Consider the following 16,711-nt stretch of genomic DNA (forward strand, 5'->3'; position numbering starts at 1 on the left):
ATCGAAAAGTTCGTAGATGGTCGAGTAATTTCTGTAAAAATAAATTAATAATTGGCACAATACGAAAACGGTCGTGTCCCGGAAACAGAATCGGTATCGAGTATATTTGTATGAATTTCTATTTTTACTTTAGCTGTGTCCACATATTCTGATGCACCCTGTACAATATATGAAATTATTTCACCACGTCCGTAATTCTACGGAACTTTCCAACGTTCAAAAGGATTTTGTACTGAACGTCGAATCACGAAAGATAACTTTTGACAGCGTCGATATTTTACTTGAAAGGTGATGTTGGACGATTCAAAGGGTTCCTCGTTGGAGAAAGAAAAATTGAACCGCAGGAAATTACACGAAACGGAGGGAAACGATCAGAGAAGTTCGAAATTCGAGAGACCGGCGAGAAAGAACAATGAGAAAAACTATAAAACAAACGTTCGAAGGAGCTGGAGTTACGACGCGGCGTGGTAAGTTTTACACTCGAGGGAGGAACGACTTCTCTAGTTTTCATTTAGCACCAGGATGAAGCCTCCAACTCGAACGCATGCTCCACTTGTCGCTTTTACGGCCTGCAATCGTAAAATCGTTTCACGGTTCGCTTCTTACGACCGTTCAGCAAGCATCGATCATTTTCGCTAGCAAATGAACTTTAATTACCAAAGAACAGAGCGCGTGCAAATATTTCTCACTCTGTATACATACATAAATCTTTCCACTCGTTTGTCTGATTACGACTAATTTCTATTTGTTTACCAACTAAAATATCATCGAGTGGCAAAATTACTTTCAAAACCTACACTTTTAATGCGATGAAGAGAAAACGTGAGTGATTGAAAACATAGATTTCGTGTTTCAACAATCTCGAGCATTGTTATATATAGGGTGGGAAGAAAACGGTTTGCCCGTGGCTATTAATGCGAAATTTTTATAAATTAAAAAATTTCTTTTCTCGCATTATATTCTACTCGTCACAAAGGTAAAACATAAGTCGCAACCTAATAGTTCTCTTGAAAAATTTCTTAATTTGCGGATGCGTGCGTGCTAACAGCGACTTTATAGTTCTTGGTTAGGTATCATTAACATTTGACTTATCATAGCTGTAGGCATCAGTGTGATCTAAATAATCAAATAATAAAACAAACTGTCAACACTATTCGAAATATAAACATTACATCCACGTGTTCAGAAGCATAAAGTCGCTGTTAGAACGCACGCTGTTAGAACGCAGAGTTAAATTAAGAAACTTTGTCAAGAGAACTATCAAGTTCCTTGGAAAAGTTTTACCTTTGTGACGAGTGGAATACAAAACAAGAAAATCATTCATCTATGATAGCTACGAACAAACTTTTCACCCTTAAAATCTAATTGCAAGTATAAAACAGAAATAGATTTTAGGATGAAAATGAACGAATGTTGCACAAATAACGAGACAAACACAAATTCTCCAAATTACCAAAATTCTCCCCCTTCGTTCATTCGGTGGTGCTCATCCATCCTCAACCCCGAAAAGAGCATCGGATAAGTAACATCAGCTACGGTCTCGTAAATTCGGCGAAAATTATCCAGAGAAACTTCGAGCGAGCCAGCGTCCACCCGCGCGTCGAATTTTATTCCTCGATCAATTAGCCGTGCGTTCGAGTCACGCCCACCCCCTAATTGACCGTTCACAAGCCGAGGCGGTTTCACGCGACATCGGCGGGGCGAGCAGTTTACCACGACGTAGTGGAAAAAAAAACACGGACGCACCGTGGCGCGTCGAGACGAAAATCGAATTCTTTCTTTTTTTCTCTCCTCTTTCTCTTTTCCTTTCCCACCGCGTTTAAATCGCGCCGCGCGAACGCTAGAGGCTCTCTGTCGATTTTACATTATGCGATGGCGCGCGAGCCAAGGGAGAGGGGGAAGCCGCAATCTCTTTCACAGTTCACCGATTAAATCGATTGTCTGACGCTTCGCCGCTGGAAGTTTGATATATTGAGGCGCGGATGGTTGGAGAGAGACGAGAGAGGGGAAACGCGGCGAAAGATAAAATAAGAGAGAAGGAATAGGTGAAGTGAAACACGACGGTTGAAGCAGGAAAAAGGAAATGTCTCGATTCGAGAGAAACACGCCGGCACCGACGAGTTTTGATTGGACTCCTCTCGTCGCGTCGGGGCGAAACGGTATTGTAGAAGAGCAGAGGCGGAAAACGCTCGAGCAGCGGCACTCTCGATTTCGCTGCCGCGAGAGGAATAACGAAATCACCCTTGGGGCTAGTTTCATAAAGTTTACAAGTGGCGCGGAGAGAGACGTCACCTCTCGCGCGGCCAAATATGAAATTCTATTTTCCGCAACTCTGTCTCTGTTTCTCTCTTGTGCTCGTCCGTGCTTTACCGGCATCTCGTTAACAAATACCAAATTGCTCGCGACCGGTTAATATTCCCCAACCCGCTCCCTTCCTTTTCGCGCCGATGTTCCCGTGGAATTTCTCGATTCGCTACGTCAGCCTTTCCTCGACGCGTTCCCAGTCAAGTTTTCGGCAAGTTTCCCCAACAGTTTGACAGATTTGAATGGCGATGAACGCAGCTTTCCAAGGGCAATTGATCGTTGATGTTCCCGGGTTGGTTTTTAACGTTGACTCGATTCTCAAGTAGTATAGGTCAACCATTGTCTGACGCGTCCAAAAGCACTCATTTCACATCGATATTCGAATTAAAACAACAGGAGAATTAAAACAGAAGGAGAAGGTATCGATAAAATCTATTTGAACAAAATTTCAACTCGTGTCTGATTAAACGAACTCCTAATAATGGAACGAAAGTTACACGTGTTCCGACATATACATTTGTACATTATATTTTTGTATATTTATTTCTTTCCTTTCGCCAAATGCGAACGTCTGAATTTCTACGAATCACAGTGCAGTTACCGCCATCCGTTCAACGGGTACACGGTAACTCAACGCGGAATAATAAACGAACGAGAGCGCGATCGAGGGAAATTTATCGCGCGATATCAAATTACGCGCAACACACGAGCCATTTCCATTTAATGAAACAATCGTCGCGTGCGAGAGATTAATAAATCCACGGCTGCTAATCTTCTCCCGAGTGTTCGGTGTCACCGGAATACAAATGAACGCGAGACCAAGGACGAGGACGAGGAAACTCCTCGCTGCACGACAGCGTCCCGTGGAAGGAAACAAATGACCGAGGAGCATCGGGATCGCCGTTTGACACGGGCAAGGATCCGTGAAAGTGGTCGGTCGGTTATTCAGGACTTGTTAAGCTCCTTCCCGACCAGTCACCGGCTCGCTCTTTTTACTTCAGCCACCCATTGTGTGTGTGTGTGTGTGTGTGTTCGCCTTTATTCACAGAGCCTGGCGATCCTTTATCCGCCCCTGCTCGCGCCCGCAAATCGCATCGATCTTCATTCCACATACTTTACCGCGTACGCGCGAACGAGAAACTGTGGAGAATCGGGAGATAGATAGATAGATAGATAGAGAGAGAGAGAGAGAGAGAGAGAGAGAGAGAGAGAGAGAGAGGAAGGATGAAAGGGTTGGAAACACAGAGGAGCGTACGAGCAGCGGGAGAGGCACGTGAACCTATCCGTCTCTCGGGCCTCTCTCCTGCATTTAATCAACGCCTCTGTTAATAGACAAACTCGATACGGGGAGAGGGGAGAGGAGGGAATGGCTCTTGATGGTAACCGAGTCCCGGCCTTGAAAGCAGAGGGTAAAAGAGCGCGGGGTGGAGAGGAGGGGAGGAGAGGGAGAGGGAGACAGGTCGAAGGGGCGCCGCCTTTAAATTAAACGACGAAACAAACGGCTAATCATGCATCCCGCGAGTGGCTGATGCTCGAGGGAGAGGGTGAAAACGGCTGGAAAGATACAAAGTGGGGTCGACGTCGTTTTCTCCGTTGCCTCGTTCCACTGCTTTCGCCTACTGCTCGCCATCCTACGCGAGACGAAGGAGAGAGCAATGTCGGAGTGGAACGACACCCTAATGGAGAAGTATACAAGGCGAGCTAGCAACTAGTAGTACGAGACAACACGCGACACGCCGCGGGAGAATCACCGGGGTAGACAGGATACGCGTCGCGAAGTTGGACTTAATCGACGACAATCTTGGGGATTTGTGATTCAGTCGATCGTTTTTAACCGAGTAGGGGACAGAAATGAAATAATAGACGAGAGATTCATTATTTTCAGCAAGCGCTGAAATTATAAATTATAATTATTTTAACGAATTTCTCGATCTTTGTGTTCTGTCTTTTTCGCGAGAGATCTTCAGTAATTACATTTTGATCGATCCTTTTTAATTCCTTTGTAGCTTCGTTGGTTCTAACCAATGTCGATAAAATGATCAGGCATCGTCATGTGCAATCTTATTATGTATACTATATATGTGTATATTTTAAAGTATTTTAATATTAATTTTTTAACATTATTAAAATAACAAACGAGGAAGTTGACATAACTTTCTTGGGAAAAATCAATGTCGAATGTAATCTAAATCGCGGAGCGTAGTAAATATCTTGGCAAGGAAGCGCGGCATCGTCCATGTTACACCGTTATTACGCACTTACACAATTACCGCGCCGGTTCCGACATTACCGGAACGTAATCGCAATCAAACGAACCAAACAAATCAAAGCTGTTCGAACGCGTTTGAATCTGATTACCGCATTCCGCGATCCGATACCCGGAACACGTTCTAATCTACATTTTCCAATTTCGACCGCTACTTGCTCCCCCTCCACCCCCCCCTCCCTCTCTCTCTCTCAAATTCCAACTGGTGTTTCGTTTGGTAACGAAAAATCCAACGAATCGCAATAATCCCGGGCCGCTCGCCCTCTCGGCGAGCCAACGACCTAGCTAAAACTGATTAAAGATCGGAATACGGGGGTTAGCTGGCCCACGGTAAAAGGGCGTTTATCCTTTTCATTTCTTTTTTCCTCTTCTTCTTCTTTTTCTTTTCCTCCTTCGCCGCCATCGACGCGAGAAAACGCTCTCTTCTTCCGGAAAAAGCCTGCCACCGACCGAACATTTAGTCGAAGAAAAACCGGTGTGCCCCGGTGTTATTTTATTACCTCGTCGATTCTTCGAACCGACACCCTCGGCTCTAAAGCCTCGTGGCGCTGTATACTAGCTGGCCGCGTTACCCTTCGAACCGCTTTCTATATCTTTCTCTTACTAACACCACCGCCGACAACGACGACGACGACAACCTCCTTTTACGCAGTTTCCGCGCCGTGGAAAAAGCGTGGAGCCTTGCTGAAAAGACGGAAATATCAGCGCCCTCAACCTCCCCCCCCCCCCCCCCCCCCCCCTCGACCGTTTCCGGAGAACAGACGCCGCGGTATCGGCTTTATACGCAACTATTTAAGCGAGTTATACCCCCGCATCGTTTCTTGCAACGTTCACGGCTTCGCTTCAAAGGATCCTGTAACGAAGGGGTTCTCTCTTTCCTCTTTCTTCCTCTTCTTTTCTGTTTCTTTTCCTTCGTCTTCTTCTTCTGCTTCTTCTCTCTTTTTCTTTTTTTCTTTCTTTCTTTCTTTCCTTTTTTTTTTTCTCGTTTCGCTGCTCCGCGCATTTCCGACGGGAAATCCGCATTCAGATTGTAATGAATGTTTCTTTGTTGACGGAGCGAGCTGTAACAAGCGCCCTTAAGTAGTGAACGGGGGGGCTGACTTGTTTCGCGGGGCACGCTCCGGCAATCGATGAATATTCAGCGCGAGTGAGAAATTGATGTTTTCAATTTTATGCCCTCTGTTCGAACGGGGATCCCGCTACAGCGTGGGGTTTACGGAAAGGTCGTTAGAGATAGCGATTTTTCATTAAAATTTATGGCAGAAGGGACACGACTGGAAACGTTACTTCTGGCGATATATTTAATAGTGTATTCAAACATCTCTGCGCCAATCTTTTCACGTCAATAAAAAAAACGTGATAAAAAAAGAGAAAAAGAAAGGAAAAGAGATCTTGCGTGAATCTCAAATGATATAACGGATATAATTTCTTTGTACCTAGGGGAAAATCAAGAGTAGAAACAGAACAAAACGAAACACAACGGGGAGAAACTGGAATGATAGAATTTTGTTTATTTCCGACCAGGTTACTAAAAGTTTCACAACGCGTTCCGTTTGACAGACAGTTGAAATTCGATTTTGCATAATCAGCAGCCGACGTTTATCGTCGCAGTAATTAACTGTCAATCAACACAGTTAGCAAGAATCAGTCGAACCACGGCTATCCAAGTTAAGCTACGGAGTTTCGTGAAACTCGCCACTCCGTTTCCGTGCCGCAAGACCATTAGCCGATAGTTCTATTATACACGAGGAATTATCGATTCTTTCTTATTCTCGCCAACAACAAATCAAACAGATCGAAGATCTTCGCTGTTGTGCTACGTCAAAGCGACAAATGGAAATTTAATCGTAGTACCAAAGTTTTCTTTCTTTCTCTTCGCGCAACTTTGACTAGGAACATAAGAAACACGAGAGATTTCGAATATATCTCAGTAATAAGCGCCGTGTAGAAACGATTTCTACGGCTTCATATTCAGCTCGAGGACGACGGAAAATTGGACGCGAGGGGAAAGAAGAATCTTGTTCTCGACTTAACCGATTCTCGTCGCAGAAACCGATACGTTTAAATCTCCGCCCTCCCCCGGATAACACGGTTACGAAATTTAAAGTGTTATGACGACGATTCCATCTCGTTAGGCTCTATCAGTCGGTATAAAAGTCCTGGGCGGGCAGGGCGGGCCACTAATTTTCCGCGGATATTGCCTCGTTGCCCGGACGAGGCAATAGGAGAAAGGGAAGACGAAAGGAACGACGATGGAGAGAAAAAAAGAGGGAGAGATTGCCGTGCAGAAGGGTACTTACTGTCCAGCCATTTCGAGTCGTACTTCAGCGTCCTCTTGAAGCTGAACGCCTTGCGACCGGTGGTTAAATTGTACAGATCCGTACGGAAGATTACGGTATCGGCTTTCGTGAATTCGGCGTTGGTGCCGGAATAAAGAGCTGGCAGGTCCCCAGGATTGCCCTTTTCCACCCACACCGCCGTCGAATTGTCCGCAGGATCGTAAGGACACTTCGCTATGCCCATTCCCACGCCGGGGACGAACTCGTGGCGAGGCAAATGGGTCAGATTGCTCTGCAACAGACATTCACGCTCGATAAACACACGTAGACGATAAGGATTTCGCTTATACGCTTTCGTCACGTTCCGCGTCGGAGGGAACTTAAAGCCTCTGTTTAGTAGAATTCTTAATTGAAACCGGCAGAAGAGATAGCCGTGTGTCGGGTAAATGGTTGAACATCAGGTTTCTCCTTTTACTTTCTGATTCGTATCGATTTCTACGTATTTTACGTATTACGTTTCTATGTTTCCTATCTATTGGAATTCCATAATTTATGTATTTTATGTATTAAAATTCTGTATGTTCTACTATGTATTTCGTGTATTAAAATTCTGCATGTTCTACCATGTATTTTGTGTATTAAAATTCTGTATATTCCACTATGTATTTCGTGTATTAAAATTCTGTATGTTCTACTATGTATTTTATGCATTAAAATTCTGTATATTCTACTATGTATTTCATGTATTAAAATTCTGTATATTCTACTATGTATTTTGTGTATTAAAATTCTGTATGTTCTACTTATTAAAATTCTATGTATTCTATATATTAAGATTCTATCGATTTCTATATATTTTATGTACAAGATTAAAATATTTTAAAACTCTATCAGTTTTTATATATTCTATCTGTATATTAGAATATATTAAAATACGTTCTAATATTCAAATATATTCTATATATTAAAATTCTATTCATTCTACGTACGAAGACACTATAGATATTAAAATTCTATATATTCTGCGTGTTTTAAATTCTAACGATTTTAAAAAAACTTTAAACAATCTGTTAATTTGTCCGACTCCCTTGTGCAAATGCGTACTAACTCGGATAAATGTAATTGGCATTGAAATGGATACGATACATTGATAATGGGAATTTTATGATCATCAAGAGTGGTACGCCGCGAGGAAATTTGAGGCTACACGTGTACACGTGTGACGGAAATTCCGGTGCTGGGAATAGTAACAGGATCGTACGCAAAAGTTGTACGTTACCGTGCGAAACTCTATTACACGCACGGGAGTCGTAATCTTCGACAAAGCGAGACCAATATATTCTTTGACTTCATTACACGGGTACTTGAACGCACGATTCATTTACCTTGCTGCGTAACTGCAGCGCCGATGGCGCTGTGTTAGTGACAGATTCCACCCCGGGAAATTGATACCGAAATTACACACGGCAACGAGGCAGCAACATCGGACGCAGTTGACTAAATTTCGCCTGTTTTTTCCTTCCCGGATATATCCGCTTATCGTTAATTATCGATTCATTCGTTCAACCGTCGTTATCGCCTTTTATCTCCCTTTGAAACGTTAAATTCGAACAAACCCTGTTTCTAAATGCTAGAATTCTATTCAAATTCCAAAAACGAATTCCATTAAAAAGAAGTGTCTTCATTGATTCACTAAAATTTGAATTTTGAGATGAAACTGTACAATTAACCCTATTAAAAAGTTGGAGAAAGTTCATCTTTCGTTCGTTCGTTCCTCTTGGTTCCGGCGTTGCGTTCGAAACGCAAGAAAGAAAAAAAATTCTTCGACGAACGAGATACGGTACGAAACGAAGAACAAACATACAGAGAGATACTTACATAAATCACCCAATCCTTGGGCGAGTGAGCATTCGTGCCGCACATGTAGAGCCGATTGCCGTCCGCCATTGGCTGGATCACCCTTATGTGATTCCGGCAGTCGAAGTGCTGCGAAAAAAAAAAAAGGGGAAGAAAATTGAATTTTCGATGGATACGTGCGAAGAAACGCTTGGCTCGGAAAGCCGCGTGGAAGGAGGGCAGGAGTGGAGGGGAGGAGCGAGGGCAAAGAGTTTCGACGAGCGTGGACAGGGATTTTTCAGAAAATTATATAGAACGAGATCGAGGCAAAGGGTTCCGCGCCTCGTGGCCGATCACGTCGCGCCGCGCGTATTTCGCTGCGAATTGGCGCGCGGGAAATAAATTGGTTTTGTCGTCACGTAGAGAGTATTTGCGTGGACCTTACACCTCGCCGGTTGCGTACGCGATGAATACAGAATGAAGCTGCGATAAGCGCCTTTAAAAGTCGCCCGTTACGTCTCTGCCACCGACGGGATCAAGCGATCAACGAGAGGGCGACGAATATTCGACGATTGTTAGCGGCGCGATTTGCTATTCTTTGTCTCCAAACGAAGATTCGTACGGAGAAAGGGGTAAATATTCGTTTTCGTTCATTTTCTAGATCGGGACAGGTTTTATATCATTTGATGAACGAAAACAAGCAATATTAATCTGGTTTACAACTAATCTGATTTACAACTTCGTTGAATGTTGTAAACTGAAACGAGAAGATGTAAACAATTCGGTGAAAAATCGAAAGCGAAGGCATCTACGAATAAAAAGTGACTCTTTCGATTCAACGCTACTGGAAATTTTGACAACTGGCGATTAGAAAGGGGAGACAGATTATTTTCGAGACGATTGAATTTTTAAATTAAATTAATTACACAAAAGTCATTCTCCTCTAAATAAAAATATTATTTCTAAATTTTTGCTACAATTATATATTATCATAAAACTTTATTGATTGATAAATCAGTCGAATTAAAATTAAACAAAATATTTAATCATATTTATATATTAATTCCACTTTATATAAATAAATGATCTTTTATAAACTAAAATTTCATCTAAAAACACTTTCCGGTACTTTAAGCGTTACGACCTAATTTTTTAAAAATTGACGGACAATTTGTAGACCAATGAATACTCTATTCAACTAAAATAATTTAATTAATTTACCATTATATCTTCTTTCTAATTAATTTTAAAATTAATTATCCACATACAACATTTATTATAATTCATTCTATCCTCTTCAAACGCAGTTGTAAAACGCAGTTGTAAACCTCGAAAAAGGAGCATCTGATATACATGTCTGGTAATTATTTTTTCAGATGCAATACAAGTTACGAATAATCGAAACAAAATAAACGGGGGACGGTCGCGTCGAAGCGTAAATATCGTTGAAAAATCGGCAATTAGCGTGAGTTGGATAGAGGACTTCCATCTCGTTGGGAAATTATCTCTATATGAAAACATTATCACCGCCAAATTGGAAACGTCATCAGATGAACGAATCCGTTCTCAATTAAGTTCTCAAACGTCAACGCCGACCGATCGATACATATACTCCACAAAACGAACGTGAATCCCGTACCTCGAGCGAAACATTTTTCGTCTAAAGTTGTTTCCATTATTCCGTTTCGCTAAAAGTTGCGCGCGCGGCCGGTTGTCAGGTTTTAACGAATCTGTTCAATATCAAATTTCGTTTGGACATATTCCGCGGCCCCTGAATCGAAACGCACGGGTCCATCAAATGGAATTCCTCCTTTTCCTTTCTGTTTCCGTCTCTCAGTCGTCGGTTATTCATTTTACATGCAAAGCGAAGATCAACGAAGAAGTAACGAAAGCAGTGCGTTACGGTGCCCTCGGATGAAAAGGACTCGAGTTAAATACTTTGCCTCACAAAGAACGAAGAATAAACGATTTCGCGCGCTAGTCTTCCATTTTCTTTCGAGACATCGCGGACAATTTCAAAAGAACGTTCGTTCCTTTTGTTTCCACTTTTAATTATACCCTTAATTCGCGTTTTGCTAGAGAATTATCGATACATTTCTTTACCTTTGACGTAACGAGATATCACCGCGTTCGTCAAAGGTGCACGAGAAATTGCGTCTCTTTCTCTCTCTCTCTATTTTACTTCCCTTTATCGCGATAAACTAAAGCAATTGTGATTTTCTCTTCGTTTTTTCCATCCTTCTCACGATCGAGAATTGTTGACGAAATTTTATTTCTATCGGGGTTTCGCCCGTTTCTCTGCCGGAGAAGAGAAGAGAATCTTTGCGCCGTTTCGTTCTACATTCCCGTAATTACACCACCTCGGCGTTCCTATTTCAAGCGGCGCTTTAATTAGATTAAAGCGTTATTAAAATTCCGTCGAAAAGCAGCGCCAGCCAGACCGGTAAACGCGTTAATGAAATAAAGAAGTAATTCACCTCTGATTTCCCTTTGGACACACAATTTGCCACGTTGCTCGGCTCCAGATTAAGCGCGTCCCTCTGCAAAAGAAAAGAAAGCAAACCGGTTAGTTTTATCGCTCTGCAGTACACCTTCGCGAACGTAAAATCAAACTCAACAACTTATTTAATCGTTCGTTCGAACGTGCTCTCATCTCGTTCGTTTCCAAACGAGCAGTTTCGCACGTTTAAATTGTTCGGCGTCTCAAGTCGACAAACGACAACAATTTTCGTTTTTAATTAATTAATACCGGTTAAATGTATGTAATTTAATGTATATAATTATATATTTGCTCCACTTGCTTGGTAGGGAAATCAACAGACTGAGAGAGTGGAGCTCAGGCACGGCGAGGAAATTTCAATGTAGTGGGGAGATCGATGCAGTGGAGGGGGTAGCGATCAGGAAAGTAGGGGCAGGGCCGCCAGTTAGCCAGCTTTGCGATAAAAAGTTCAATCGCGACCTACACTGAGAACGACGAAATTTTTCGTCAGCGTGCTGTTCCTCAGAAAATATTAAAATTAAAGTTAAACCAATATTATTTATTTATTCGTATTCTGTATTGAATTGTTAACGCACATAGTAAAAAATTTAACAGTAACATTTCGTAATATAGTAAAGTAACTTTCGTAATATAGTAAATCTAATTTATAGTAAAGTAACTTTAATTTACTAAATTAAATTTATTTAATTAATATAGTAAATTTAACAGTAACGTTTCGTAATATAGTTCTAATAATAGTAATAATATTTATAACATATCTAATATATCTAGATATATAATATAATAATATATCATAATATATCTAATAATAGTAATAAAATTTAACAGCAACATTTCATAATATAACCTAATAATCTAGTAAAGTGTGGTACAATTCGAAACATGGGTCAGTATATAAACCTATCTAATCACATTTCTTGAATTAAAATTCACTTATATCTGATTCAAGCGAGGTTTGCTGCAATCATTGTCAATAACATTCGTCTGCAGTGGTTTTTAGCTCGATTCGAGCAATGTGAAGTAAACTTTAAAAGCCAAGGGGTTAAGGGGGCACAATTCTCGGCCACGCGACGCGACGTACTTTTGAATCGCGATCTCGATAAGAGATTCACTGGAGAAATGAATCGTTCCTCGGAGTTGAATGACTCCGACTCCAGCGCGAAACCTCGAAAGAGACGAATGCTAGAAAATTCGATTTCGAAGTCTCCGCCGTCGTAATTACGACTGCGAGTTCTCCTCGAAGGCTGGAAACACGGCATTCTTGCGTTCGTTTGACGTTCTCGCTCGCTCGCTCGCTCGGCAGCCGTCGCTCTTTTCTTCCTTTTTTTCCCTAGGGCAGCTTTCCTCGTGGCGGCGGCGGCGGCGGCGGCGGCGGCGACGACTGCTCGACACGGCCGACCTTACACAACGTTGAAGAGGCGTGACGAGTGCATGCTCGACGTTTCGCGAGCGCGAAGAAGAGGCTGCACTCGTGTCATTGTGCGGATCGCGACGCCGCGCCGCCCCGGCAGACACGGCCGCTCTTTTCCAAAGCTCCCCCTTGCGAGCTGTGTCGGCCGTGGAATAAGGTCAACAGACGGAGCCGAGGAAAGCGAGAGAGAAGAGTGAACGACTATCAAAGTCCGGCGGACGTGAATTCTTCGGCCGCGAACCAGAACGCTGCTGGCTGCTTCTTCTGACGTTTCACTTTAGGAACGTTTCGAACTGGGAACTTGTTGGTTCCGACTTCGATTATTGACGCGGTCGTTGCTCGGTCGATGAGCGTCTACTTCGGTGGACCCAGTTTCCACGTACGACGTGTGAAACTAAAGAACTACACACGTACTGTCCACGTTCACGCGAATGTTTGATTTGAATTTCTCCTACGGAGAAATGAAATTCTTTTACATGGAAAATTGTACAAGTGACGAGCAGACGGCGGATTTTCCAGATATTTAAAGATGCAAAAATTATAGAGAATTATACAATTTTTGATTTAACTTCCACCTCTTCGATCGCGTTCACAAAAATATGAACGCTCGCTTGGACAGTTTCTGTGAAACTGTTCAAATTCGTACCTGTTGATATGCTATTTTAGGTATTCTCCGTTTGCGATCACAACGACAAATCGTGAAGATTTCAAAATGAGGTCTTAAAGTACGATGAAATTAAGCATTAATAATGCCATTTCAAGAATGACGCAGGACGCATCGCGCTCGCGAGTCGTCGAGATTTTAGACGTCTACGTGTACTTTGGAAGGATCAAGTACCGTCTGCGAGGGCTTACGTGTGCGCATGTCGGTGACGATGAGCCCCCTTAAAGACGAAATGTACATAGTCTACACGGAGTTTAGAAAGAGCAAGCTTTAGCAAAGAGAGGAAAAGAGAATTTTTTGAAATTATTCTTATTCGTACGTCCACCCCGGCGATTGCTTTCTTTGATGGTGACACGAGGCACGTGTGTCTCGCTTTCAATCTCGTTAATTTTTCGTTAAAAGAGTTCTACGAAATATACCAAAAAGTTGTATGCATATTTCAGGTACAAACAATATTCATATGCACTCTCGAAAAAGCGAAACGTCAAATCTGATTTCTTATTCACTCAGGAAATGTTCTTCGAAACTTTGAATGGGTATCAAACAGAATTGAATGTCTACATGTATGACGCAGGACGATATCCAATATTTGTATTTCCTTATCTCTTCACGACCTATATTTTCTAACTTCTCGTTCTCCTCTTATTTTCGTCTCGAGAATATCATGTCAATAACGTGGTTCAGTCTTTACAGAACGAAATGACAAACAAAATAATATCGTTTATTTGCCGAGAAAGCCACCGAGAACAGTCCAGGTTTATTATCGGAGAGGAAGATAATAAAATTATTCGATTATTAACGTTTCTGTTCTAAAGTCTGGTATCTGATCTTTCGCCAAAGTTGCACTGCATTTCACGACAATACTCTATATATCTATACTCTATATATCTGTACAATAATAATTTACAACTGGTAATAATTTTAATTATTCCAAGGATTATCTATTAAGTGATTATCTCGTATTCATAATTATTCAGACGAACATCATAAATAATTGAACTGCAATCGAGACCGAATTGGTCTTCTTACCGTAGTTCCACGACAGAACTTTGTTAAATGATTTATATAACATGAAATTCAGATAACCTAAATAACGAAAAAGACGGAATTTATATTTATAAATTTTGTCTCAACTTGTTTTAAACTCTACTGCCTCCACCATTAAATTATCCAAACCATTTCTATTTGCTTCCATCGATATAACTTACTTCGTAAAGATTATAAATTCCGCATTCCGTACTTGTTAAAATATTCAACTCTAGACTTATAAAGCACGACATTTGGTCATTTTAAATTAATTAATTACGCTATGTAACTAAGAATCATTCCTCTTAGTAACACAATAACCTCAATAAATACCACAAATTTAATACAATTTCCGAGAATTTTTATTTCGTTCAGATATATTTTCATATCGGATTTGCAACGTACACGACAGTTCTCAATTATTTCTCAAACCAAAAATCGAACTAAATGAAGTGTCTCGCGAAACATTCATCGAATATATATATATATATATATATATATATATATATATATATATATATATATATGACGGAAAAACTGCAGGAACGTTCTCTCCGGTGAACCGGAGAAACGGAAACCGCGAGTTGCAGAGACCCCTCGGCTATAGATTTCGACGCCTTGGAGGAACGACCCCTGCTCGGCTCTCCCATTCAGAGCGGAGAGCGTTTCGTGTGCCAAAGCTCGTAGACACGATCCGGAAGAGGAAGTGGTTCGTTTGCACGGCCAATCGTCCGAAACGCGTTGCCGTTAACGATCGATCTCCTGCGGACGTCGCGTGCCGTTCCCCGCTCGTGTCACCGCCAGAAACCGCGTTGATCCTCGAAATTGTCCTAGCCCGAGGGGTGGAGGACCATCCGGAGGGGAGGGAGAGACACCCGAAACACCGCCCGGCGACAGTGATCTACGGCTAATAAATTAACGAAAGAATTGTTTTTGCCGGCGCACGCGACCACGCGGTGATATTTATTTCGAACGATGCGGAGGACAGTAACGTGGAAGGGGCGAAGGGGATTCGAAACGGGCGAATTATACTGCAGTGTCTGGCTTTCATGCATCTGATTTTTAGAATCCTATTCTGTTTTATTTTTGTTTCCTTTTTTTTTTTCTTTCTTTCTTTTTTCAGCGTTTGCATTGATGGAGTTAATTGTTAACAGCGACTAAAGCGAAGCTTGTGGATGTTGAGGACGCTTCATGTGAATTCACGCCTTCGAAAGGACAATTTGGAAAATAGTGTTTCAACAATTTGAGAAATTGTTTTATGCTACAGGAAGTATTAATACAGCTTGTGTATTTGCATGAAATGTGCAGTCTGTTAATTATTTTCAAATTGAAATGTATATCACTTTTGAAATAGAATTATTTTAAATGTAATCGAGCGAATATTGATAAAGCCTTTAAAAACAAATTGCACCAAGTTAAATTTATGGGCTGATATGTTATTAAATTCGAAAATTCAATGTTCGGCAATTCAATTCGCTTTTGACAAAATGTTATTTCAAGTATAATCTTTCAACGAACGCAATAGTCGTGGATCATACATGAACGATCGTAATACAACAGCATTACACAGTCGAATCGTGATTGAAATCAACCTAGAAAAATCCTTACAGTGCTCTACAATTTATCGGATTACGAATAATCAGCAGGCAACAAGGTCGAAATGTGTCGAAACACGAAACACGAAACACGAAACACGAAAGAAATTTAGGACAACATTAGGAAAACATTCCTCAGTCATGAATACAAACGAAAGAACTTGTATTACACTCGAAACTTCTAGCGAAACGACACGCCCGGAGAAACATCTTTACAAAAGTCAACAACTTTTAATCAGTTACATCTGCAATGCAAGCTTCAAGTTCCGTAATAATAATAGAATAAGACAACGCGAGTTACAACGCGACAAAACTCGACGCACAGAGTGACAATTCGAAGCCAACCAGAAAAGGAAAGGATTATGTTTCAGGACAGAAATGTCTGAGAAACGTAAATTGCGTTTTTTCTTTCTTTTTTTTTTTTTTTTGCAACGTCACATACGTTAGAGACAGTGTGTGGCATTTGATCTCGCGATAGGTTTTTGGACGTACCGTGGAAAATTATTTGCCAGGGCTAGCAAGGTAGAATGAATCGCCTCGAACAGAACCAAACCGAATCGAATGGAATCGAATCGTGTGGCTCGCGGCAATGGCCGCGTAAAATGGAATTCCTGCGAGGAATTCTACTCTCTCGGCTTTTGCTCGCTGCGAGTCCTCTTCGCGAGGACGCTGCACGCTGCTGGATTTACGCGGCCCGCTCGATTCGAATCTCTCTCGATATTTCGCTATCGCTCACGATCGCTTGAAACACACGCCGGGAGGGAAATTCTCGAGCCGAGCAAAGACCAACTTCACGCTTCGCCGTAAAGGGAAATTATCCGAATTTGTTT

General features: G+C 41.7%; 1 protein-coding gene across 3 annotated transcripts in view; it reads right to left on the reverse strand.

The window, feature by feature from the left end:
- LOC122532395 (semaphorin-2A) overlaps positions 1–16,711 on the reverse strand; it is a 592,180-nt gene that overhangs the window by 10,183 nt on the left and 565,286 nt on the right. For all 3 annotated transcript variants that reach the window (XM_043661155.1, XM_043661159.1, XM_043661146.1), the window contains 3 exons: positions 11,163–11,225; positions 8,728–8,835; positions 6,871–7,141 (listed from right to left, as the gene is read on the reverse strand). In XM_043661155.1, the coding sequence (XP_043517090.1) occupies positions 6,871–7,141; positions 8,728–8,835; positions 11,163–11,225 (442 nt within the window). The remainder of the gene's footprint in view (positions 1–6,870; positions 7,142–8,727; positions 8,836–11,162; positions 11,226–16,711) is intronic.

This window comes from Frieseomelitta varia, unplaced genomic scaffold (genome assembly GCF_011392965.1).
Source record: "Frieseomelitta varia isolate USP_RPSP 00005682 unplaced genomic scaffold, Fvar_1.2 scaffold_140, whole genome shotgun sequence".
Lineage (NCBI taxonomy): Eukaryota > Metazoa > Arthropoda > Insecta > Hymenoptera > Apidae > Frieseomelitta > Frieseomelitta varia.